Source organism: Clavelina lepadiformis, chromosome 3 (assembly GCF_947623445.1).
Source record: "Clavelina lepadiformis chromosome 3, kaClaLepa1.1, whole genome shotgun sequence".
Classification (NCBI taxonomy): Eukaryota; Metazoa; Chordata; class Ascidiacea; order Aplousobranchia; family Clavelinidae; genus Clavelina; species Clavelina lepadiformis.
The window spans coordinates 21,884,449-21,912,290 of NC_135242.1; the positions used below are offsets into that span (position 1 = coordinate 21,884,449).

At 37.1% G+C, this 27,842-nt stretch overlaps 2 protein-coding genes and 1 non-coding gene across 4 annotated transcripts; 1 reads left to right on the forward strand and 2 right to left on the reverse strand.

Annotated features, from left to right (window-relative positions):
• Positions 1-448: 448 nt before the first annotated feature.
• On the reverse strand, positions 449-11,741 carry LOC143449262 (phosphatidylinositol 4,5-bisphosphate 3-kinase catalytic subunit beta isoform-like). Of its 2 annotated transcripts, none has more exons than XM_076949378.1 (26): positions 11,142-11,741; positions 10,773-10,951; positions 9,580-9,711; positions 9,383-9,488; positions 9,076-9,179; positions 8,611-8,718; positions 8,177-8,356; positions 7,811-7,948; positions 7,443-7,571; positions 7,205-7,292; positions 6,937-7,067; positions 6,747-6,842; positions 6,485-6,649; positions 6,169-6,314; positions 5,786-5,879; positions 5,474-5,595; positions 5,057-5,200; positions 4,601-4,736; positions 4,255-4,400; positions 4,025-4,134; positions 3,782-3,912; positions 2,311-2,432; positions 2,032-2,149; positions 1,748-1,903; positions 1,500-1,601; positions 449-1,380 (listed from the first exon to the last, which is right to left on the reverse strand). In XM_076949378.1, exons 2-26 carry the CDS (start codon positions 10,917-10,919, stop codon positions 1,231-1,233), a joined length of 3,201 nt encoding a protein of 1,066 aa, XP_076805493.1. In that variant the 5' UTR covers positions 10,920-10,951; positions 11,142-11,741; the 3' UTR covers positions 449-1,230. The 2 variants fall into 2 exon arrangements, with proteins under 2 accessions (XP_076805493.1, XP_076805492.1); XM_076949377.1 differs by having other exon boundaries at positions 7,443-7,574; positions 11,142-11,738.
• A 9,812-nt stretch (positions 11,742-21,553) lies between these two features.
• LOC143450480 (uncharacterized) lies at positions 21,554-27,633 on the forward strand. The gene is made up of 4 exons (XM_076951046.1): positions 21,554-21,695; positions 24,922-24,981; positions 25,359-25,489; positions 26,019-27,633. Exons 1-4 carry the CDS (start codon positions 21,614-21,616, stop codon positions 27,324-27,326), a joined length of 1,581 nt encoding a protein of 526 aa, XP_076807161.1. The 5' UTR covers positions 21,554-21,613; the 3' UTR covers positions 27,327-27,633.
• On the reverse strand, positions 22,588-22,661 carry Trnar-ucu (transfer RNA arginine (anticodon UCU)). Its single transcript has one exon. It is a non-coding gene; the product is annotated as a tRNA-Arg (tRNA).
• Positions 27,634-27,842: the final 209 nt, after the last annotated feature.

The following is a 27,842-nucleotide window of genomic DNA, read 5'->3' on the forward strand; positions in this document are numbered from 1 at the left end:
ATAAGTTCAGGAGCCCCATGCAGGAATATTGGAGTGCCATAATTGCCATTATAGTAATCTCAATAAATAATCAAAAAACAATTTACACTCCATTAACGTCTATCGCAGCGGTTCCCAAACTTTTAATAAAAGTTTGCCCTTGCAATTATTTTGATATTTCGGGGCCCTATAAAAATCCAAGAATGCTATAGAAAAAATACAAAACCCACACCAATGAAAGAAAAAGCAAACTTATCAAATACGGTGAGCGTTTAATGGGATGGGTGCACTTGTTTTGCTGCAATTAACTCATCGATGTTTGGTTTGGTTTTGGATAGCGCAACTCTCATGTCGTGTACCCTCTAAAACTGCTTTAAAGACTAATTCTGATTGCGGACCCTCTGAAACTGCATTACGGACCCCAGTTTGGGAACCACTGGTCTATCGGGAAGGGTGTTCCACACTCTGATAACTTCAATAATAACTTTATTTACCATTAACTATGAAGCATTTTTCGTTTCAAAGGTTGCTGCAGTAAATCGAACCATAAAACATAATATCTAAGCCTAAAAATGAAATACTAGCATTTTCATTACATCAATAACCACACTTCATAATGCATATATAAATGAACAATTCGATTAATATTTCAAGTGAGTCAGACCAGTAAATCAATCATTGTAAGCTACAAAAGAGGATGAGTGGTTTGTTGCTTATACAACAGATAACAGGCAACTTTTACTTTATATTAAACTAGAAGCAAGCAGAGTACGAAGGAATTACTATTTTACGAAACAAAGTTTGGCTGTAGTATAGTTGGAAGTGCATTGGTGTGTACGAGTTGATAAACATGCCTCCAAGTAGCAATAAAAGCCTTATGATATTGCCTACATAGAGTGATAATAAGTTCTGTTTACAAAAACACAATAAATGCGATAGGTCAAGTAATAATCACTGACAAAAAAACTTTCATCACAATGCACCTAACACCGTTACAAATAACTTGAAGTCAGCTGACATTTCTACATAGGCGTTCTTTCTATCACGTTGTATACAAATGATTGCACATTACAAAATAATGCATTCTACTACACACACAACTGAAGTTGACATGAAATAAACTAATGGACGTGATAAATAAAGGCAGTAACAGTACTTTTCAAATGCCAATACCATTTACAAACTATTTCTAGTGATGCTAATAACAACTCTCTAATTACTGCTATGTTAGTAACGGTTTGTAACACTGGCTTAGTCCCTATGGACATTATGGAAGAACCAATTGACAGAGGTGGACCAAGCAACGGTCAATGCTTTCTTGAACTGGTTTCGGAATTGTTGAAGTGCTTTTTCCTCGGTGAGATGAAGCGCAAGTGTTTCTCTCAAATATTCCAGATGTTCCTGGAAGAAATTGCAAACAATAGCATTAATACTACGACAGGCTTTTTAATATAAAAGCGAAGGAAAAATAAATGATTTTATTCTGATCCTGTACAGTACATTGACTATTGAAAACTTACCAATGATGTTAATTCGGGCAAACCAGAATGAAGCATCAACGCAAATAAAGTGATAAAGAGGTATCCTTTTTTACGAATAATGATAAATGCTCGCTCACAAAGCTGCAAATCATAAACAAATGGTTACCTTACCTTTCCGTTTGTTATCTTAAGAAAGAACTGCATGGAAACTACGATGCTTAAAACAGAGTCAATTTAATAAGCCTATAAATACAATGTAAGCGGGTTGATTTTATTAACATGCTTACTTGTCTGAAAACTGCAAATTCTTTTTTCTCATTCGTCTTTCCTTTATTTATCACATGAACAAAGTCATGAGCGAGCACAAATGGGACCCGCTCCCGTTTGATGCCATATTTGGACTTGAAGTTACCCAGAATGTGACCAAAATCGATATGGAATAGCTGTAAGAACAATAAAAAAAACATATTCATACCAAATGAACACCAAAACTGTTGAACTCCGAGTCATTTACATTACATACATTTGTTATTAAATTACATTTAAAGAGACCATAAAATACCATTCCTACCTGTCCTTTCTCCGTGACCATGATATTGTCTGAATGCCTGTCCCCCACACCGAGCACATAAGTGGCCACACAATACCCAGCACACGAGTAAGTAAAATTTTCAATTGCTTGCTCCAAGCTTAAAATTGAACATTTATATTAAAACCACCTGAGATTAAATCGTTACCGTGATGAAAACTATAATCTTAATTTTATCAATTGCTACAACATATTTTAATTATTACTCTTAAGCTAATGCAATACATTATATATGTTTATGTATTAGATGAGCAAACATACTCTGACTTATTTTGGTTTTTCTCTCCGATCCATTCAAAAAGAGTTTGATGGCGAAACGCAGATGACATTTTTGCACCTTTGCTCTTCTGTATGTTGGCGATCGTGTTCGAGTGGGTTACCACCTGAATAAAACATGACGCAGACACATGGCTGTTGAAATGAAAGTAATTATTTCCATGCAATGTTTGCTGTCTAGTCAAAAAGACCAGATATCATCAGCATGCTTACACTATCTCACCGGTGCTTAACTATGTTTAGCTTGGGGATGTGCGGTCACTAATGCTTTCTCGAAAATAAATTTCCATCATTGACAAAATCCCAACAATTATATAATGCAAAGAGGGTCGTGTGGTGACAACTTTAGAATTTTTTCAGTTGTGCTTTTAATGAATGCAACAGCAGTGATCTAGTTATCACTTCAACGCTGCCCATGTACCTTGTGTGTTGACACCAAAAAAAATTTCTCGAAACTCGAAATAGATTTTAAGAAATCAAGCTTGTAAAAACTTAAAATTCTATGACAACTCGCCACATGTCGAGGCTTGTTGTCACATAATATTACCTGCATTGTAATAGGCTATGTAAAGAAAATCGCATTATTTTTAACGGCAAAACATAAACAAACAAGTAAAAATCCATAATTATGGGGCACTTGCACATCCTTTGTAACTACAAATCGATATACCAGCTGTCATAATACATATTTAATGCCTTAAAATATTTGGGAAGCCTTTTTAGTATATTTTGCTCTATGTTATTCAAAATTAGCAGGAAATGTTTTCCTCCCAGCAGCATTTACTGTTGCGAGAGTATATAGGACGCTTCTTTCTGTTTTGAGATTATACATACACTCGATTTCTACATTTTTACGAATAAATTATACTTGTGTCAAAAAATCAGGGGTGGATTTTCAAAATTGTGACAACTCGCCCCCAATGTAACCATTTCAGTAAAACAGCAAATTGTGGTTGGTAGAAGCATGCTATCGGTTGCTAAATTTTCAGTTAATCTCCCGAAATATTAAACAATAAAACTGATATTAAACTTGATGTCAGACTTGAGACATTTCTTACCTAGGCATAATTCAACCTTTAACAGTAACCAAAGTATTTATTGAGTACAAAATTTATTTTAAATTAACAATGACTGTTCACTGTTTACTTTTCTCTGTCTGCCCAATCTCAGAACGAACATGGTGAAGAAAAATGACAGCAAAGCAAATATAACGTGGGAACAGTCAGTGAAAGTAAGATACAAATGACTGAGACAACACGCCCCCTTTGCCTTACCTCCAAAGATCCCAGAATAATGGGATGGGATCGCATTGGGATGATTATATATATATATTATATATGCATATGGAATGCAGATAGTTGAAAGTTTCTAAAGCAGTTCAAACATCATCGTTCAGGATTATGTTTTGTGGATAAATATCTTGAGCAAAAAAACATGAAAAACAGCAGAACTTCACCTCAATCATTCCCGATGCGGCTCCAGTTGCTAGGCAACCGTATGGAATCATTTTGAGGTCCAAACCCTCAGATTTCCACAAAGAGTCCATGATCTTGATGATCTGGAGTGTGAGCATATCCTGTCGAAGATCTGTTGGAACAGCATTTACAGTAGAATAAGCATTATCTATACCTATTGCAATATATTACAGACTAAGATGAGTTTTGTTACGTATTTTCTTAACAAAACGAAGACAACTTACCGTCACCATTCTTATAAATCACGCTGATCTTTTTGCCAGGCACATTGCTATTCTGAAATTCAAGCCATAGAGGGCGCATTTTGCTGTTCATAATTTTGCACCTTTCCACACTGAAAATAAATTATCTATGTAGAGCATGGTTTGGAAGTTTATTAATTGAAAATGAACATTCAGCAATAACATTCTTAAAACTGGAAAAAAAGTCGAAATGAAACAGTTCAAATATTTACTCTAATTTTTCAAGATAAAGATGGGGGTGAAGGGGACATTCGACATTGGTTAAAGCTTCAGCGAATGAGTCCTGGCTTGCGGTGTCAGTCAGAGCTTTCTTTGCTCGGGTTTTCAGATCTTTTTGGCTGAACTTAGAATCCTTAACCTAACAGGGTTGATATAAAGTGAATAGAGCATAATTAATCAAAGGTGTCACTACGCATAACAAGGTTCTAAATATAAAAAACTAATCGCAAATGGTGTCACATTGAAATGACACACTTGTTGACCGGTGCGTCTTCTTTGCGATGTTCTTTACAATGACGCACTGGACAGTCCTGACACAATTGATTAATCATTCTATACCCGTTCATTGAGCGTCTTCATTTTATTCAATGCTTCATGTTGCTTGTGAAGCTCCTTCATATGGTGGATGTTGCCATAGAGATAAGCCTCGAGAATCAACGATAAACGAACGTTAGGCTCCGTGTTAATTTCAGCCCTTACAATACACAAAATGAATCATGTTTTGATCAACAAAGAGAACTTGAAATTACAGCCGGTGTAAGTGTAGTACGTACTTAGTAAATTTTTCAGTAACTTTGACCCTATTTTTTTTTGCATATTACAGCATACCGACCACCAATTGTTTAAAATAAAAATAGATATCGCCATGACGAAAGCTTCATTAATATTGGCAATTAGCGGTTTAAGGGATGCAATTGTCATGTGATGCTAATTTGATACAAAGAAACATTCATGTTTTCGTTAATTACATACATCACTAAAGAACTTAAAGGTAATAATATCTTATCATCATACTTCAAATGCCAGAAAAGGAAGTGACCAATTCTCCTGTTTTGCCAGGCCCTTTGGAGGATAAATTGCACCAGGCTACTGTTCAAGAATGTATCGAATTTCAAAACTTGGACAAGCTGCATTAGGTACTGCTGAAGCTCATCGTTCCTGCAAGATGCATTGGCGTTGTTACTTAGCTTTGATCTTACTGTATTTTAACCCTTACAGCAAGTTTAAGCGAAAACTGCAAGTGCCTAAACCAAGTACACACAGAACTTATATTAATGATGGCCTTTAGTATAGCTTCAGTAAAGCCACAAATTATACTGATATCAGAGCAACATCATCATCAGCAACAAGAACTTTAAATATGGTAATTAATTATTGTCTTGGTATTGGCCAAAAATTGATTTTTCGTGACTTCCTAGTTTAAGTTTTCACCTCAAGCTTTCAAAAGATTGCACAGCAAAGTCACGGACTCGTTGATCGGCAAACTGAAAATCAAGTAATTCCATTGCACGTTCAGAGGGTAATGGTGGCCAACTTTGTAACATTGCCTGGATCTGACATAAAGATGAAGCACAATGTTACCGGATTCTTTATACTAATTGAATAGAATAAGCTGAGACAACTGCAAAGAATATACTGTGCTTGTGACCCAGGCCTACTTTTGCAATGCCCTACAGACATAAGATAAAGTAAATAAGGTCATAGCCTTTCTAGCACTGAGTGTTTACATTACAATTTACTTACCAAAGCTACAGTCTTGTATGAGTTCCACTTAGCGGCAAGCAACACTTTAGATAATGCTTCTGGGTACAATTCACGACAATCCAGCCTCAAATGCCTAATATAAGAAGAATAAGGTATAAGGACACTTTTAAACTTAAAGCAACAGTAGCTTGTCGAATTGTATAATAAAGCCAGAGTGTTGGATATCCAATCACACCAAGTTTTTGCCAGTAAACTAAATAAATACACGTTAACCCTGCTATTATACGTATTCTATGTTAATTAAGTTACGTATTAGTTTATACTAGTTAATAATTAGTTAGTGACATTGGTTTAACAAAAGCTTTTTATCCACTTTAAATTGATATTTTAGGTTTTTTTAGGTTAAATCAGCAAAAGTTTACCATAATAAATGTTTCTCGTTATCGAAGAGATCATCAAATCTGTCTTTTTTCATAATTTCACTGAGTTGGAGCAGATGAGACTTTGCGGGATGCGGAAAGACATCGTTGGCTTGGGCACTTGCTTGGTGGGCGGCTTCTTCCAACACCTTTAAAGAGAAAACATTAATGTCAGCTTGCTCATATTTCTTTTTAATAGAACACTGCGCAAAACGGCTAACACACATGAATTGGTAATTTGACATAAAATGGCCGTTGCTTATCAATACTTTCTCATAACATCATCATATGCTGTTAAAAACCATTGCACTAAATGTACCTTCTCGTGAGGAGGATACACCACACTTGCATTATAATCCACCATCTGAATCTCAAGGAATGGAGCTTCATCTGAATCCGGATTCATTGTCACAACTCCTCTTGGCTTCAAATTGTTTGAGTCGAGAGTCTCACCTTGATTCCACTTCCAACAATTCAAACGAAGCTGAAGAAATAGTATGTGTGGGGATTTTTAGTCCTAAACTTCAATTTCTGTGGGTCTAGATCCAATTGGAAACCGTAGTATTATTTAAACAACTCACTATGCCGCTCTTGAGACATTGGCGATAATCAAACAGAGGCATGTTGATCCATGCTAATGGGGTCGCTGTTGCAAGAAGGGCTTTGATGTTATTGTCCTGCAAAAAATTCACCATAATCAAAATAAACGATTCCAAATCGTAGTAAGGTTGCAATGGCGGTGAAGTTGCATGCCACCAGTTTGAGACAAACCTTCTTATCTTTCTTTGTTCCGCCAGTCCTGCCTTTAATAGCGCATATCGCCATGCACAGTTTGGCACTAGGTGGGAGGTTGCAGGTATTGATGTCAAAGTAGCAATCTTCATTCCAGATGTACTCATTGCCTAATACAGTATTTATCGATGACGGGTTTTATTCAAATGGCATTCTGTGTTTTGGGTAAGTTGTTTCAAACTTTGCCCTTGTCAATGTTATTAGGTAAAAACCAAACCCAAGGTTGCACCGAGCAAAGAACACATACCAACAGCTCCTTCTTTTGTGGGTTCTTTTGTATATGCAGTTGCACACAGGGTTTCAAGACCGTGGAATACTCCAATGTGCACAATCAGCTAAAAATGGAAAACATCATTGTTAAAAAAATTGAAAGCACATGCGTGGAAAAATAGATATAAATATTTCAGTGACAAATCTATCTTGTTCACCATTGAAATCACTCAATTTAATCATTTACGTAGGAGTTCGGCAAGACTTAAACCTACCTTCTTATCTCCCTGCACTCCAGTCACATTCCCAGCTCTTAGAACTTTGACACAGAAATGAGTGTCTATTTGCCATAAAGACCATGTCTGGCCACGCCTTTTCCCAGGTACGGGTGGTGCTATGCTGGCCTGCTGTAAGTTGTAAGATTCAGACAACCTCATAAGTGTAATTTTACTATATTCCAAAATTCCTGTTTAGTTAAATCAACAGTTCAACAAATCATAGAGCAGCAGTATAAAATAAATTGTCACGACACAGTGATTTACATATTCATTTATCTGTGACGTAATGGGAAAGTTGAGTTGAATAAACTTAATACACTTGCAGCATTGATTCATGTAGACGCATTCATAAGCAAACAAGCCACCTGCATTTGTAAGATGCCCATTGATGACTCAGGAAGTATCTTTCGAATAGTTGCCACGTGTATGAGTGTGAGAGATGGAGGGGCTTTTGCAGCGACCGATAACGCTTCACGCTTGCTCACTAGGGCATCTCTCAAGCACTGTAATGTTAGTATGATGATTCTTAGTTGCAACTTAAAGATGTATGCATTGTACACAGCACTTGAAGACACGCACAGATATATATTGGAAGAATTAATATTAATGCACTACATAAGCACTGAAAAGGAAGAAAGTGCAAAACACTTAGATATTTAAATGGTACTGATAAGACAATAAATGCAGTCACTTTAGATTAGAGAAACTAAATCAGACACTTTATTACATACATTAAAATTAAAAATCGGGTAATCTCCGACGATGTATTCTTTGGCTTGCCCTTCGAGCACATAATCATCAGGATTGTTGGATGGAAGCCGTATCTTTGTTTTTGACAGCCAAGTGTAAAGTGCTTCCTTTGTCAGCATTGTCGCAATCCACTTTGGGTTGACTTTTATAGTGAACGATGTCTGTTTTTCAAATTGTGGACAAAGCATTAAAAACGAAATGTGCCATACTGGCCAGTAGTTTACCAATTGGAACTATTGAGTTGAAAATGAAACGCCAGGCAAATATCAATAAATTTCACACTAAGAAATAAAACTAAGTTTTGTTGTCTTGATAAACATCAAATACAGCATCATGAGCAAATACAAACAACAGCGTTGCAATTACCTTGCATGCAAACAGTAACAACTAATGATAAGTAAGAAACAACACGTACCTCTACATTTTCATATCTTAGTTGAATTAAACCAAACTCCCGAAGATAATGCGTATTTTCATTTAAGTGCGGAACAATTGTGGGAGGATACTCACGTTCGAGTAGATCCTACAAAAACAATTACCCATTGTTACATGCGCTTAATCCGGAAGCTTCGCCGATATTTAAATGAGCAAAATGATTTTAAATGTGTAAACACACCAAGTATTAATAAATGTGCAAACAACATACAATTTTAGATATGTGTATTATCATATGAATATCCTTTATATGAATAAAGATAAATTTAATGTTATTTATAATACTAAATCGAAAGAAACTGGTGATAACTACTTTGGCAACCAAAATTGTAGTTAATGATTAACCAGATTGAAAAAACTTGTACAAAGGCGAAAACTCTATTTTATCCTTTTAATTGAAAGCGAAAGTAGCTGATAAAACATAGAACAAACACATGTATCAAACCTTCCAATGTAAATTGTCTCTTTCTTTTGATACATCCACAGCCAGTTCTCGCATTTCCTTTCGGAAGTTAATGCATTCACTGTCGATATTTAAGTCATTATCATCTAAACAACAAAAAAATGGAAGTGATAAGCAAAATGAAAAATCAAAACAAGCCTTAATTGAAGAAAAATTTTCGAAAGCGGAAGATTCATACTGTAGTCTGTGGCTTATACATAACATGATGAAATCATGGCATACCACAAAAACAAACTAACAAATGAACATAAAGCTATTATTTTACAAATAAATACTAACTATACCGCACTTTTTATCCCAGCTAATTGATGAATTTCTTGTACTATTCGTTTTTCTTCAATATTTCCTTGGGTTTGTATAAGTCTTAGTACAGGCAACTCATGCATGAGATCAAACTAAACTCAATAAAGAACGTGATTTAAAAAAATAAACTTTAATTAAATACATTTACCTGAACTTCACTCGGCGAAAAATGGATTTACAAACCTCACTCAAGTGTTTTGTTTCATCCACTATCTCCTCCTGGAGTCCATAGTTTGTGATGTAAACAAATGTGTAACTTTCTGGACTTACTAGCTTACTGAAGAGTGGATAAAGAATAGCCTCCTTCCATAGAAGCTAAGATACAGAGAAGTAACATGAAGTTCATGGATTTTTAATCTACGATGGTTGAATTTATACTAAATATAAAACCTTATGTTCACTATGTTTTGCTTAAATCAATAGCACCTTACATAGACTAGATTCTAGATAGACTAGAACGGGGATTCTCAAACTTCATTCACTCACAACCCATTTTCGTGAGGTAAAAATTTCTGTGGACCGTCATAGTTGTAAAAATTTGCAAGTGTTGACAAGAACATTTACTGTGGTAATGTTGGAAGCCATTAATCACGGTATTTGTGCAGACTCTCAATTTAACCATTCGTACTCGCTCTAGTATCGAAGTTGGAAGGCAAAAATACTGAGATAATCTCAATTACACATGCAATAACAATTCAAAAATTTAAATTTGTCAGTAATTCCCATATTTTTGGATCATTTTGAAAGTATGGGTAACAAATTTACATAAAATTGAATAAATTGCAAAAACTGTTTAATTAGGATGCATCTTACGAGATTAAAGTTTTCTGGCTATGGGATATAGAGTATATTGGTAAAGAGACACAGAGAAGTGCACTGCCAGAAAGAATTTTTATTTGAACTGGTTGAACCGTTGAAGTCTATGCAACGCCCAAACGCTTTCAAGGTACCCACAAAGTGATGGCAACACCCAGTTTGAGAAAACCTGGACTAGACCATTTATTCAATCAATGTTTAGCTGAATTAATATTTATAGACATGATTTCAGAAATACATAATACAAAACATGCTTACATGTAATAAACTACTGCAGCCATAATGAACTATAGATGTATATACAGTACAAGTTCTTAACCCGTACTATACTACTGTCCCAGACTAGAAAATATTCCGGCTTTTGGTGAAAAAGTCACTGGAAAATATACGGCCGTCGCTATTCTTTGTTCATTTACATATATATATATACGCTCCGCAGTTAATGGCAAAAAATAAACAATACAATATAGTAGACAATATATAGACTGAGCACTCATACAAATAAACTTGCAGTAAAAGTAATGATTTTATAGCGAGCAAAAAGAAAATGTACGAGACACCTGTTTAACATCATGCATAGTTGAATTTCTGGGTATGTCCATTGGAATATAAATTCCTGTTGGAAGAAGAAAATCGACTGACACATTGAGTGAGCTATGATAGCCCCATTCATCATAGATTGATTCTTCTTCGTCATAGCCATACATAGTTGCACCTTGGTTTTAAGCTATCTGCAAGACTGCAAATTTATGCATCATGAAAATATTGCCGTACGAAATTATATATATATTTACATATTCAGTTAATGAAATGGTTGTTAAAATTTTCACAACCTACACAGACTAACTTGGTGCACTATAAATTTCAGAAAAAACTTTAAGTGTCAGCATGTTGCAGTTTTAACTTGGGCTACTTGAGTCGTGACTTACCGGTACTTGAAATAAAGACTTCTCATGTAAATGTTGAAAACTTAAACATCTCAACTGGGACAGTTACAGGTAATAACATGAAGGTCAGTCTTTAAAAGCAGCAGTTAAGTCAGAAAGTGTCACAACAAATTGCTGCACGGGAAGCCTGCAAGAGTTCGAGTCACGTTTCTTTAGAATAAAACGCAACACAGCATCAATGCAATATAGCCTTAAGTGCTGACCTTTCAAACTGGATACCACCTAGCCATTGCTTAACATAATGTAAGAAAGAAAATTTTGTGTATACTTATGTGATTAAAAGGTCAATAGTGTAACAAAAGTACAAAGATTGTAAACTAAAGGAACATTTATCAGGATCGAGTGAAAAAGTCATTGCACAATCTGGAAATAGCGTTGATTTCAGAGACAGAAAACCCCTAGCCTACATTTAGAGCACCTTTACTCGATGGTTTGTCTTGTTTTGTTGATCTTAGGTTAAAGTCCAAAATTATCACAAAATCCTGATAACCTCAAACTAACTTCTACAGATTTATCAGTAATCAATATAATCTGCCTGTGAAATAGCTTATTCACTTTTGTATTTTCTAATATTACCCGTTTAAATAAGCCACAGCAAGACAGTATGAGTATACAGCAGAAGAGTAACCCGCTGCAGTAGTGCAGTCGGCTACTTGGCTGGCAGTTGTTTACCATCATCTTACTTCCTGGTCGTCACGCATCAATAGCCAGAAATAACAAATAAAACTGCGACGCACACAAAACATAAAATATGTGAATGAAAAAGAATTTATTTCTTGCAATTTGGCGAGATAATAGTTAATTTTTCCCGAAGTGTACCCGAACAATACAAATACTTCATGTTTATATAAATCTGAAAACTTTAAGTCCGGTTGAATTAGGCCTATACGGTACCACACTTTCCTCAACTTAGCCATCAATGGTCAGCATACACAGGAAACAAGGTTACAGTTGGGTACCATATAAGATGACGTGGGCGCCGAATATAAATATCTTTGAAGTGGGCTGCATTAATAAGTATCATCATGCGAAACTGCCTCTGTTATTATCAAGGCGTTACAAAACGCTTTACCTAATTTGCTTAGTTACTGTCATATTACGAAAGATTAGGAATGTTTTGGGTGGGAGATGCTTATAAATATATTATCAAAATGCAAAAACTGAACTACTGTGTTTAAGGAGGGCTTGTTTACAAAAACTAGTAATCGAACGAATTGTAAGTCCTCAGATTTGTTTTGTGGCATTTGGTTTTTGTAATCGTTGTTTATCGAAACTTAACGCACTACTGTAGCCTACTTCTTTTCATCCAGACAAAAATTAATAGTCAATAAAATTATTGACGCTTTTCCACACTCTTTTTCACATCGATTTTGCATTCGTGTCTAATTAACCTCTTTTTATATGTGCACAGAGGTAGGCAGTCGGTACTTTGAATGTACCGTTGGTAATGGTACCGGTAATTAGAAAAATCTGTACTGAGTATTGAGTAACCATACGTCCCGTTTTAGCTGGGACAGTCCCGATTTTTAAGGATTTGTCTCGGCATCCCGGTCAGTCAACCAAAAAGTCCCGCATTGGCATATAGTCAGCCAACATTGCCCTACACTACACGAATATTAGCATGCTTCAGTTGGTCTGATTAGCCAACTTGCTGAAGATGTTGCCTGATGGATGTTCTTGTTACATTGTGTTAAATGTGAAAGTTATTGTTAGGCCTACGTCATTCTAGCGGTAGTTGGTCCAGTAGTGGGTTGATTGTCAGCGCATTCGTTAGTTCAGTAATAGTAGACTAGTAGGAAAATAGTAATACGTGAATCACATTTATCTGATAAGGCTCGTTGTTCTGAAGCGTCCCGGTTTTCAATCACAAAAATATGGTATGCTTAGTACTGACGGTTCCGGTATTCGGTACTATTTAAAAAAAAGTAGTTCGCGATTTTGTCGGTACTAGGTACTGGTAGGTACTATTTGTGTTCTAAATGTTGCTGCAAATGCAATGTTTCCAGAAACTTGGTATCAGTACTAAAAAAGTACCGTGGTACAGTAATTCAGTACTGTAGCACCGCGGTACTGCCAACCTATGTATATGCACACATCAGTATTATCAATACCTACGATGCCATTTACCACATCGGTGGGATTTATATTTGACCTCACTTCCCTTTAACGGTTTAACCCAGGGGTGGGCAAACTTTTTGTACTGAGGGCCACATTTGAAAAAATGTTGCAGCCGGCGGGCCGCACATTCTCAATACAAAGTAGGAAAATTTACCCGGTGTGTAAATAAACGCATATTCATATTAAACACAATTTTTGTATTCCACACTCAGTTACGTTTAAATCTATGCAATCATCATCACAAAATTTAATGAGACTTGTGCAACTGTTCACAGTTTTACGGTTACGGTAGCCGCTACCGTAATTGTATTTTATGATCAAACAATTGAATCAAGCAATGCGTGAGAAGTGTATGTTGCAATACATGCGCGACTGACGCCTTACGGTATTACGGTAGGCCTACGGTAGCCGCTACCGTAATTGTATTTTATGATCAAACAATTGAATCAAGCAATGCGTGAGAAGTGTATGTTGCAATACATGCGCGACTGACGTGTGTGTGTTTACGCACTGAAAGTGAAGAGAAAAACACACTCGTAAAGGGAATAATATTTTGTCATGTAACATGTTTAATTAAAACAATAAGTGATGAGTAGGAGTTTCTGCAAGTGCCGGCGGGCCGCAGAAAATGGACCCGCGGGCCGTAGTTTGCCCACCCCTGGTTTAACCGATAGCGCTACACTTCCCGCTTATCAGTGTCGATATCGTTTAATCGGCCGCGGTTCTTATCGATGAAGGCATTCATTTTTCCAGAAAACTTGCATTTTTATTTTACTTCGGTCACTCCTAGTTAGGTAACAAACCTGCTACAAAAATTGCTTGCCAGCTACAAAAAATTGAAGTGCAGTTGAAGCGTGTTACGAGCTCAGCATGCTTTTAAGTAGTATATGCTGTTATAGCTTCAAATACAAAGTAGCACACACTGGCGGGCTTTTACACGGGGCTTTCATAATGGCTTAGCTAATTATAAGCAATTATAGTTATGAAATTTAATGCCACCCTACTGTACCAAAGTAATATGCGTTGTATTAGGTTTTAATGGGTTTTAAATATCAAAAGTGCGTATGTGAATAGATAGTAAGCCGATTTGACTTAATAAGTCTGTATCAAAGCGATAGTTTTATTGGAATTGATTGAGATATATTTAAAGCATCGGTCATTTCAGGTCGCAAGTATTAGGCACTACTTAGACTGCACTTTAAAGGTAAACGATAAACTTAGGAAGCAAAACTAGCGGTTCTAACCGGCTTCTATTCTTCTCACCTACACGACTGTTGTTGACTGATTAACGACCGCAAGATGACGCGTTAGAGCATTTTGTGACAAGACTTTTTCTGGAGCTGATCACGCGTAACCATTAGACCGTGGTGAACCCTTATCCCGAAACTAACAGGTACTTGAACAGAAGGCTTCGACTACGAGAAGTTCATACAGTTAGCTGTTGTCAAACAGGATGTAGCACAATGTTAGCTCTGTTCTGTCCTTCATGATCAGAAGTTCAGATTTTGGGCTAAACGTTGCAAAATGGCTAATCCTTTGTAGATATTTTCTGAATCAACTCACATACTAAGTTAGTCTGTTATTAGGCGGACAAGTGGTTGTTTTCAAACAGGCAAATTCGAATTTTAGAGCTGAAATGTCTTCCTTCTGTAGCGTTTTGCAATTTTAGAAAAGGGTGTAACTGTGAATATTATAACTTGTTACAGGTGAAGTGAGTACGAAACATATGCCCCTGTTAATTCAATAAACTGCATGCTGATAATTGTATAGTACTTCGTATAAACGCCAAGTGTATCGAAGCGTTTTTAAATGTGCTGTCGTGTAAATACTATTGAATGAAATGAGGAAGTGTTATTTCCACGTCGCACTGTAGCATTGATACTCCGGCTGTAGCGATCTTCCGATAATGTAATATCATGCATGTTCACGTTTAAAAATTCTGCTGCACTATTAGTGTGACACAATATGCTGTAAATAGACGGACAAACCAACACAAACGTTTTAAATCCGCGTGTGGCGCATTGCTAGGTGGCCTACGGAAAAAAGTTGACAAAGTATTGGTGCTGATAGGCCGGCTTATCAATAAATCGCTATGATTTCCTTTTGACCTCAGCTACAAAGGTCTTGCCTTGTGTAAGCATGTTGCACTTAGCGCATTCTTTAGCGGGGAAATTACCATTCCATTTTGTCTTCATCTCTTTGAGGTCCCTCGGTGCGTTGGTCTCTTAGCATCGAATGAGTTTTATTTCTAATTTATGAATTAAATAGAAAAGAGTATATGAAACAGCGCTCATATTCAGAAGAATTTAATGCCCCACTGGGCTCCCTTTATGAGATAAACAATACTACAATAGGTTGGTTACGTCAAGTGATTGTCGCGTCAATTAAGGTACAATTGTTAGGCCCTAATGTGTGGGAAACGTCAAAGAAACCCAATCAAGCGAATCGTTGAAATCGATTATGTGGTAAAAAGACGCTGCACCTTGCTTCGTAATTTGCAAGGAAGTTTATGTTCGTGCAGCAAATTTTTACTGCTCAAAGTCCCCAACTGTTTGGAAAGGGCATCTATGATTCATAGGAAAGGGCATTGTGCTTTCTAACAAAAGACACGGTGATTCAGAGCACTAAGTAAGGCTTTGTTAAGATGCCACGATACCTCCTTAAAATAATCATGATATAATAAGACTTAAATCACGAATGGTAGCTACCTTATATCCGGCCTTCAAGACACTTTTGGCTACGTAGCCTATGTAAGCTACAGTAATATGATGTTTATTGTCTGTGAGCTAAATGTAAACAAAACCATTTTCTCCCCCCTGTAAAAGGTTTCTGTTGTGATTACGATAATTGAAAGTGATTTTTAAGCTGTATTACTATAACAAAGCAGGTTACCAACATTCAGAAAAATCCCGGAAACTTTTGAGAAGTTAGGAACTTTAACTTGCTCTGAAACACTTTTAAAGTGTTTGATGCTTAGAGTAACGCCAATTATCTATTTGTGTAGGCTAAATACTGTAGCATTGCTGAGCAAAACCATTTTGGGTAAATAGAATCATTTGTTTCAATGTTTGTGAGTCTAATTATGCCAATGTCACTGTACCAGTGTACGTGATGGCCGTTTGGTTGATTTTTTCGCAGTTGATTTTAGAAGTATTCAGTAATTTCGTTGCATAGGTCACAGGGTGAGGTTGAGAGTATTCAAGAATTTTTTAAATGTTATGAGTATGACAAACAGCAGTTAAGAATGTGAGAACACCGCCTGCAGTTTCATCTGACGTAAACGTCCTGATGAGAAGGGCTTGCTGAAGATAGAATAGAGAAGTTGCTTGTCGAACGATTTCCGTTTGTAACTTCATTTTGGAGTTGGAAAGTTAGCTACAGTATTTGAACATAGAAACTGTTAAAAGATTGACTACTCAACCGAAATCTGGGTGGTAAAGTAGGTAAATAATTCTTTTCTACTCTGCCATCGCAACCAAATACAACGAACGTTTTTACGTATGCAGTGACACAGAAATTTTATGAGAAATCGCGTTGAGTGATGGCATGTCCACGTTGTTGATAAGAAACTTTATTTTTCGGTTATCCTCAATGTGATGTTTTCTTAAACCCATTGAGATCCAAAAGTGGCCTTGTAATGTCCTTGAGTGGTGTATAAGATGTTTATCTCATGTCGGACTTAAAACCAATTAACAAGGAACTTTATCGACATCGTAAGCAATTCTAAACATCTGGCGTTGCGCAAACTGTATGACGTCACAAGTAAAATTGCAGACAAACATTTGGTTTGTGCAATCACTTTCAATTAACCAGCATATATGGCGAATGCACCATCAAACTTTACAGGTTACCGCAGCTTGTATTTTTATTCAGGTTTTGTATAGCAAAGATACGTGAGTAAAGCAAGTCACTAACAATGGGAAGGCTATTCTAATTAAACAGTGTGTGTTTACTTATTGTATGCCGTGTAACGTGTTGTCAAACGCTGGAATTGATACTAAGTATGGCGTGAAATTGTTTAATAATTAAATATGTCACTTTGTTCAGGCTCAAGAAACGCTAACCAATGACTGGAAACCTTTGTCTGCTTTTTGAGTCGACAAGGAACAGCTTGGCCTAGCCCAAGCCAGCTGTATTTTACAGTTTTTGAGTTAGTTTATTCGTGGTGTGTGCTGGATAGATTAAATGGGATTAGAAAAAACAATACATGTAGTTTTGTTCGACCGAAGTGAAAGCCTACTTGTATATTGTCAAATTTCAAATTTTAGAGAAACCATATTAATCTGCAAATCAAGTGATATACCGACGTCTGTATGGTTTGGCAATGTCTAAAATGCTTGTGACCAAATCAGATCGGTCAGTAAAAACGCCTAGGGAAATTTAAGCTGAACTCTGAACTCATTGGCCTTCATCTTGCTTAAGATTTTTAAATTTAATTGCGTTTTAATTTGACATCAAGTTTGTTGCAGCTTTATATCGAATGTTTGCGCAAGCTTAACTTTGATTGATATCAGGTAAAAATTTACGTGAAGTAATCTTTAATGCCGCTGCAGCAAGCTTCCCAATGGACCTAAATGTCATCAGTGATTCAGAAAAGAGGATTAATTTAGAAAACAAATCCAGCCTTTTTCTGATCAGTTTTGTTGAAATCTTTCGATTACTAAACCACGAACTACCCGATTTTGTGTAAGATAAAATTATCGTTTGAATAATTAATGCAGCTTTATCTGCTCTATAAACCACCTTTCTTATTGAAGGAAAGTTCGTCCTTCGTGTTACCATTCAATCGTAACACTCAGACGTAGATTAGCTACAAGTTGTCTTTAATGTATTGGACAGGATTATTATTATAATGTGTAACACATTAGTTTTCACTATTATTTGTTTTTTAAGCCGATTATTTTCAAGCGAAATTGTCTACAAAATCCGAGCTTTACTTGCTCGCGAGTTTCGACACCTGCCCACGAAGCGTTGATTGCGACCACTTTTGTTTGACAACGTCACAGACAGGTAGTGTACCGTCATAATGGCGCTGACGTTTTGTGTACAAAACAAATAAACTAATACGTTTGGTCACGGGCAAGATCTTGTGGTTAATTGTTCGCTTTTGACTGTGTTAAAAGGTAAAGCTATTCCGTAGTTTTTTTATCTGATGTGGTAAAACTTTTCAAGTTCAGCTTTGTTAATGCAAGCGTTCCTTCCTACTGGCTCAGCAAAGGTTTTAAATGGCCTAGGACTATCGGTAATTGCAAGGCAATCAGGCGTAAATCCGGAACTTTGGTTAAGCACAATTAAGCTGCTCTTTTAAAGCCGAAATTGCATGCAAGTGTACAAGCGTAAACCCATGTAAGTGTTTTCATTTTATCCCGAATTATCTCCTTCTAATCCAGACGTATCGATAAGTTAAGATTATATATCAAATTTGCGATTTTTCTACACCTTCGCACCTGCCTGAAACTTTACTTAATAAAACTTTTGTGGTATTACAGCCATAAAGTGTAAAGTTTATAAAAAATGTCCAAAAAACTTTTAAACCTTTAATACGATGGTTTTGCAATATGTCAAGCTTCTATTCGAGAGTTTTTCAAGACCGCGTTTTAAATTACCGCTTCAAGTCCAGCAAAACTGGGCAAATTGGCGCTTTACCAACGCAATTGTTCGTCAGTGAGGTGAGCCACCCAATTCTCAAGGTCCGATCGATCGGATTTTTTGCTAATCTTGCCATTTTTAAAACCTTATTTAATACGAGGAGTTTAGAGTGCGGAACATGTGATGAAAAGAATTGTAATAGTGGTCTCATACTCGTAATATGTGTTTCGAATACCAGCGCATTTTTTTCATGTTCCCAAATTACTAACCTTGCATTTTAACGCAAACTATACTGTACGATAACTGGCTAGCTAAGCTATTTTAGCCCACAAGGTCACATGTTGGCATTATGCCGTCTTAAACTGCGTTATCTGAAGGTCACTATCAGTCTGGAGTTCGTCAGGGTAATACCCAGTTTTGACAAAATGTTTTGGACTTCTGGGAAATATCAACATTATTTTGTATTTGAAACTAACACTTTTTCTACGTGTGTTTGATTTTTTTTGAACGAACGTGGTTATTAGTTAATAAACTCGCCCTTTGAGGATGATAATTCCTATGGCACCTTCATGTCTTTTGGTATATACAGCACTTTAACTAACATTTTGTGCAGAACACAAGAGTTTCTTTGTTGTGAAAAAGTCAACTTCATCATATCAAGTGAAACATTTGCGGTGGTGTAAGTTGTAACTTAGTTTACGCACTGGGTTCATTCAATGTTTGTTTATTTAAATGGAAATGATCTCCTCAAGGCTTTGCGTATCTTGTTCAAAAGGTCGCCTACCCCTTATTACATTACAGGTGTTGCCAAATATTTACGCGTTTGATGAAACTATATCCGGCGTAGGTCATATCAAAACAGTATGGCCGTAGTACCCTACGTTGTAATGCCTTACTGCTGCAGAATATCTGTCGTGCAATATTACCTCATAGAGTTGATGTTTGTTATTGTACACGCGTCACAGCTTTTAAAAGTCTAGCGCTGAAAGCATCGAATTTTTTTCGCCCTTTTGCAAGTTTACCGAGTTATGACATGAGCTATGCCCGATTATTCCGGCGAGTCCATCCCCGCCGCGCTGTAGCAGGCAATCAACAGTAGGTCAAAAATATGTAGGGTGTTAATAAAAGCCCGATAGAGCCGGTAGGTTATTGATAACCATATTTTTCTGTGTTTACTGTCCACAGTGTAGACAATAAACATAATGGTGTAGACTCTAACTACACCATTATATGCCATGTCATAGCCTGCTTCTGCCCGCATGATCTAATCCAGGGGTCGGCAACCTGCGGCTCCGGAGCCGCATGCGGCTCTTTCATCCTTCTGATTAGGCTCTTATTAATTTATTGCTACAGTAGAAACAAACAGAAGAACACTCGCGTCTTTATCTCACTGAGCACATTATAGTAAATGAAAGCATAATTATTCTGGTTGTGACGTCATAATTAGTCGATTAACATAAAGGTTGTTTTTAGCAGTTTGCTAGCAGCAGTTAGACTAGTTAGAGAGTGCGCAGGCTGTAACAGCCAACCAACTATGAGTAAATCTAAGAAAAGAAAAGTGTCTGAAGAAAACAGAACGTTCAACGATTCGTGGACAAATTCATTTGCTTTCTTACTGAATTAACTGCTTTTATAAATGCGACACATGACAGTTTTGTTACAGAGTGTCGTTTTCGTTTTATTGTGAAAATAGTTTTGCGGCTCCCAGTGATTTTTATTTTGTGGAATGTCGGTTAAAATGGCTCTTTAAGCGCAAAAGGTTGCCGACCCCTGATCTAATCTAATCTTGAGCTAAGATATGTAAGGAAATTGATGATAATTTTATGTATTGAAATCTTGCGAAATGCCATGTAGCCCAGCTTCTCTTCTGCTCTGTTTGAAAAGACTGCGTGTTCGGAAATGTATTCTGTTACACTTGCACTTGCGTAACAATAACCAACATCATAAAAAATTAATAGTCTAACGACCAGTGCAAAATCAGCCTGAAAGCCGGGCCTGTCAACGCTAACTTTAGCAAGTCGGCATCAAGAACAACGAAAATAGATTTAGGCAAATAGCAGCGTGTACTTAACCTTATAGGCCTATAATACATATCGGTATCGATAAGGTTGCTTTATTTTAATGCGTTGCTGATGAAGCTTCCATGATCTATGTTCCCACGTACGCAGTGTCTTTTGAGATTGGTAAAAATTTGTAGCCTACAAATGCCATCTTATCTTGTTCACTTTCACAAGGAAGTAATTGGACAGAATTAATTACATCGCGCTGCGTTGTTGAGACAGATTCACGTAGCCTTGACGTGGGATTTCTTTGTGATTACGTGTATGTTACGTTTCGTTAATTTCAAGACTACCTGCGTTTAATAAAACATCATTTACAAACTACTGTATACAGTGCTAAAACCTACCTACAGTAAGACCTGATTCCTGTTAAAACACTGTTTCAGACCTGTCCTTTATGTAACTTTTCTGGAATGTTCATGTAAACAATTAATACCGCAGCAGATAGGATTGAAAAGTCTTGAAGCTGCGACTTTAAGATCGTTTTGGAGAAAAAAGCTTTTCCTTAAAGCAGCGGTTTTGCATTTCGCAATTGATTTTACGTGGTTTACTTTGCTGGAAGTTGTTCTTTTTTGCTTGTTTGCAGTTCTTTTACATCTCTTACGAATATTTTGCTCAACAGGTGTATTGTATCATACTGGTAATGTGGTTAAAGGTGTAATGTAATACCGACATTATGAAGTCAAAATGGAGTTTTACTGGAAGAGGATCGCCTTTTGTAAAGTGATCAGAGCAATTTTTATTATTTCAGCCATGTCAATTGGAAAAGGTAAGATCACAGAATCCATGAGTTTATAGGCTACGTCAGTAGTTTTCAACGTTTTTTTTTACTTGTTGGTCCCAAAGGTTTTTAAATCACCCCCAACGTAATTTTTTCGGGTAATAGCAGATGTCTTAATTTTCTCAGCACTTTGCGAGAAAAAATTCAAAACAAACTGTCATTAATCCTGTATAAAAATCGCACGTCTTCTAGCTATCGAGTTCTGAATATTAAACTCAAGCTTTTGAAACAAAACTTTACAGCGCACTTATTACATGTTTGGAAAAATTCACTTGTTGATACCGGTATGCATTTACCGGCCGTTTACTACTTTACATAATTGAGGCTTTTTTATAGTGTCATCACACTTTATTATGTAGATTTAGACTTGCACACAATATTAAATATATTGTGATGTCATAATGAAAACTGGAATACACTTGGGTCAAAAATAAGAGGATAAAAACCCACTGAAAACCGGAACGAAGTTCATGTAGGGCTGTAGGCTAATCACAGATTGATTAAATACTGTAACTGTCGTTTTTATGTGTAGCATTTATGAGTGAGCTACTGTCGTAGTACATGCAGAGAAACAAGAGATTTCAACACGCTCCCAGCTTTTTTTAGTTCTTTCATATTTTCTCCCATGGCCAAAATTATCCAAAAATCTAAATACTTCCCATGGTGAGCAACGTGGTTCCAGCTGAAAATCTTTAACATTTCACCGAAGAATTATGAATGCATAGGTAATACCAATAGGCCTGTTACAAAAATTTTATTTTTTGTGTACCTTGAGTAAACAGCAAATTAACCTACCTACTGCAAGGTAATTCTGTAGCAAAATTTCATTGAATATAATAAAATGGGTGTAGCTGGAAATATGGGAAATTCAAAAAGAAGGCATCCCTGCCGGGACTCGAACCCGGAACCTCTGGATTAGAAGTCCAGCGCGCTAATCCATTGCGCCACAGAGACAACCGCGAACATGCCTCTCTATTTGCGTATTTTAAACCTCCTCGTTCCACGAGATTAAGAATAGTTTCAGAGTTGGTTGCCAAGGAGGCTTTTACTGCGTCTTAATTAAACCGGGCAGTAAAGAATTAAATTCTTCGAAAGAAGACTTGCCTGGCTTGCAACGTTTAGGCCTATTATGCAAACTTGTTTCAATCGTTATAAAGTGTTTCTTGTTTTCCTATTCGCTTTATGGTTCCTAATCACGCAAATATTACGTTAAATAAAACTGTTCGTTTTAATTATAAATACGATATTGTAAACTTTTTTTTCTTGTAAGCAACTGTATTTCAGCAAAGGACCAAACTTAAAGTAAGGAAAACTTTTCTTGCTTATTAATAAGTTGGTTGTTTTGGTTTTAAATGCGACATGCACGTATGAAATAGCATTATTCAAAATTTCGCAGTAAATTCGAATTTTGTTGTTTACAAAACTTGAAACGATTAATTTAGTCGTTGCTCAGTAAACTTGGGCTTAGAATAAGTACATGGATAATTAACGAACTCCTAATAAGAAACTTTTACCGTAAATATTGTGCCAAAAAACTTATGAAACTGATGGCAAAATTGCCAGAAGCTCCAACGCAAAATTTTTCATGAAAAATGAATGTATTTCATAACACTTCTGACGCCAAAGTCAAAGTAGTTTAAACAACGGCATTAGTCCTGCATCTGTTTCATGCACGCGCACCATGCGTTGAACTTTACAAAATCTTATTTCTTGGTGAATGCTCGCGTATAAATCTCAGTATCAAGAAAGTTAACTCGGAATGTTTCATTTTGCAGGTGTTTAATTAGGCCGCTTCGCAGGTTTACTTCACGGCCGCAATATTTTTAACCTAAATAGCCCTCCGGCTGATTATTTTAAGTAAACCGCATAATATCAAAAAAGTAAGAGGAAAAATCGCATTTTTTGCGTGTCTCGGTGATGGATTGTAAACAAAACTGAGACGATTATAGTAGGCGCTAACATGTACAAATTGCACGTGTGCATCGTTTTCTGCAACTTAATACTTCTCTTAACGTCCTTATTACGCTTGAGTTACATTAAATGTTCCAAAACATCATTTGCATAGAAAAACACATTTGCAGTTTCGTGAGTAAAACATTAAGTCATGCTTGCATATAGATTTTGAAAAGAGGATTTTTTATCTATATCAAACTGTTTTAAACGTCATACAATTGTAACTTCTCGTGATGTTTGCTGGTTTGATGTTTGCATTTTGTTAAGGTAAATTGGTTTTGTTAAGTTTGTGAACGCCGACTTTCGGTAATTCGTTTGTAACAATATGCTTTGTTCTGTTCGATCAGAACCCGTGTGGGGCAAGAGTTTACGTAAATCTCACATAATGCCTTGTTATACCGGTGCTTAAATTGCCGAAGTATTTAAGCCAATGTTACAAAGGATGGTTTATATCTTATCCATTTAGCATCCATTCGTTCTGCTGTGAACAAGGGCACGTAGCATCAGAGCCTAAATACAAACTTACGATAAGTTAAGAACTTAAACTTGTGGAAACGGCTTGGGTTTAGCCAAATAGTTTGCCGCAATCCATTGTCAACCCTGAACGCGGGATGATTGGCTACTTTTTAGCGAAGACAGCTCTATTTAGCGATTTATCGTTGGGCTTATTATAACCAATCGCCGTAAACGAAAATATGGTAGGAAGTTACCAAAATATCTTGCTTATAGATTAACAAATAGCTTGCGTTCCGTTGTCTGGTATTCATAGAGATATCGGATGCTTCTTACGTCTTGGTCTATTTTTGAAGATTTGTTTTGACGCGGCTGGCCTCATAGAGGAAAAGCAACCCGTGAAATCATAGACCATAATTGTGTAGAATTAAAGGCAATGGCTCGACTGTAAATATTTGCAACCCTAAACCAGCCGTAGCATACTGAACGGCTCAGACTAGACGGAATCGAAAAGCTATACAGGTTTTCTTGCTATATGATTGATTAGATAAGCAATTGACCAATTTAGCGGTCGGGTACGTTTGTCGTATGCGTGTTGCCCCGGTGTTATCACAAGCCGTCGAATAGCCACTTTTGCTAAAAGCTTTTCTCCGGCCCATTGCCGTGCAGATATGCGCATAACTATTTTCAATGTAAATTAGCCGACGTAAATTATCCACTTTAACTTGCTCTGGCTACTATATATATTACAATTGTGTACTTTTACTGAGCTTATTTTAATATAATATACTTATTTCATCTTTTACAGCAATGACGTCACCATTTGATGTTCTTCCATCTTTCGACGGCTCTGGTGCAGCCTCGAAAAGTATGTTCGCTTTCTGTAGTTGTAATGAACAGGTTTACGTGCTGCGCGATCTGTTTTATATGTAACGATTTTTCTCGTGAACCTACATATAGACTTATAGTGAAACATTATGCACAAGATTTACACTGCCATGGGTAAATTTCCTGTTTTGTGTTTTTACGCAATAAAAAGCATTTGAACTAATTTCAAAGGCTATATGCAATCTCTTAGTAGACTGTATGATGTAGACCTGGTATTGATCGTTATTCTAGAATTAGTGGTTTACTGATGATGAATTTATGTGTTGTCATTTTAAATTTCCAGTTAGATTTGGAATGTCGTAATAGAAATAGTGGAGCCATTTTCAATCTTTCACCTTTTACATTTTTTTTTCTCAGCACCGCCACCGTGCGGAGGAGACCTAATAGCGTCGTTTGAAGCAAAGAGCATTCCTTTTCCACGCGCGAATGAAACTTGGCGTCAGGTATTTTGTGAATGGAAGATCCGAGCTCCGCACCCTTTCCTAACTGTAAGTAAATGTCCTTGCACTTTACGTTTTGGAGCGAAATATATTTAAGCTTAACCTCGCGTATTAACTCAACAAGGCAGACATAACGTTAGCTTCTATCTAATAAAAGAGTTTATTATTTCATTATAAATGTAAGCCGTGACGCTGGGTACACACGGAGTGTTCTCACGAGTGGGCTTTGCGTTTATTAACGTTGGCGTGACTTATTGGCGGGTGTTGAGCTGGCCAAGTTAAAATAGCGTGAAATGTACTTGTGAGAAATGACCTATAAGCTACTGTCCCTAGCCATTTCAGGCGTAGCCTATATAGCGTACCCCATGGGTCTGGCTATGCTTGTAGAATTGTAAGTTAGCTGATTTAACCGTATATCGTACTTCTGGCGTAACGGTGCTTAGAGGTAATGCTGTCCTGTACAGTTAAACATATTTAAGTTATTTATTGTATATGCCAATTTCGTCATCTGACGCCTCTTACAGTAAGCTATTACTGAAACAGAAGAACCAAAATATAATTACTGTACTTTTTTCAGATTGGTATCGCGTTTGTTGACATTGACATCATGTACAGAGGTTTCGAAAGCAATGATTACCTGATCGATATCCACGACGGGCCCAACGCCGAACACATTAGAACGTTGTACTGGCATGGGTTTCACGATTTCCAACTGCTCTTGCCTTTCCAGTCGAGCGCCGATTCAGTTTTTGTGAATATTACTGCTTTTCATGCCGAACCCACACTGAACGCAAAGCTTTTGTATTTTCTATGCGGTGGTACGGTCGCCAATGACATGAAAATTAGCAGTCCCATGTTTAGTCCTTCGTACGCCAACGACATATTAAGTTCACACATGCAGTGTACATGGAATTTGGTAAAACCGAAAAACGCAAGGTACGGATTTCTGCACATGCATAATCTGAACGTACGGAAATGTGGCGTCCTGTCACTGACCGCATACGGAGGAGCGCTTTTGGTGGGAGAAAACGCCACGAATGATGAAAACAACACAATTGTCACCACAACGCCGCCTTCGACGAAAAACGTCACTCGGATCGACAATACTACAATGGGTGGCATTTATCAATTGACTGATATTAATAACGAGACATTCGTTCAGGGAAACAACAGAACCCACGTACACAGAATCGACATTTGCCAGCATTCGCAGATTGCATGGATGGGTTTTAACGGCAGCAGGGCAGAGTTGAAGTTTTCCTTGAACATTTTTTCTAACCTTAGCGGGAGTTTTGGCATCCCTTCTTTCAACGCCGCCTTCATCGCCGTCCGAAAGGTTCCAGAAATGAAAAAGGCGCCCCCTCCACCTTGGTACCTAAACTACGCCCCCGTGGTAATCTACTTGCCGCTCGGAGTGATATTAGGCGTGGTGATAATGTTGATTCAAGGCCGTCGTAGAGGACCTTCAGAAGTCAGGCTCAACCGCGTGAATGCTACAAACGGTAATTGCTTGTCGCTCTCTGAAAGTTCGACCGCCGACGCTCATTGCGTATGCGTTGTTGAAGTTCCGCCGAAATCGATCATGAGGCACTCCCGCAGAAGAAGGGAAGATGATCCGGGCCCTGATAGAAACCCGCCAAGCAAGCAGCATCCGGAAATTCCAGACGCAAATCCAACCGAACTCTCTTCACTCGCTGGTCTCAATAACAACAATATCTATACAATGGAACATAGCGACCAAGATGAAATGTTAGAACAAAGTACCAGCAACGTGACGTGCTACCAACTCAGAAATTCTACGTTGGTGAACATTTCACGAACGGATTCTGACACCCCACTACTGAAAGAAGGGACTGGGAAAAGGGTGACATTCCACGAAGATTGAAGAAAACCGAAGGCCGGAATGTGACGAAAGAAAAATGAGCGCTGTAGTTCGAGCGATCATGTAAAATGAGAGAAGCGATAAAGAAGCTGTTTTTCTTGCACTTACAAAATGGAAAATAACTCAGAAAATAACTCCACGAGATTTTAGGAAAATGCTACACTTTTCCTGCAGCGCAAAATTGACAAAACAGTGCTAATATTGTATGACCCTTACGCCACCGTCGAAGTACCTTTTGTTGCATTTTAGCAACTGATTCCCTTTCAAGACGAAATTTTTTTCAGAAAATAAATTATTAACCTACACTATACATTATTGCTGAGCTACTCGTATTAGATTTTTCCAGGTTTATTTTTGCAACATTTAACTGAAAGCCGATCGTAGATTGTGCAATAACGTACAAGAATGACGAGGTTGAATATTTCACGATAATAAAAATCACTGACTAACAACCAGACACGTCTTACATACAAGTAGCATCATCATAAGGTTGTGATGAGACGAACGTGAACTAAAAAT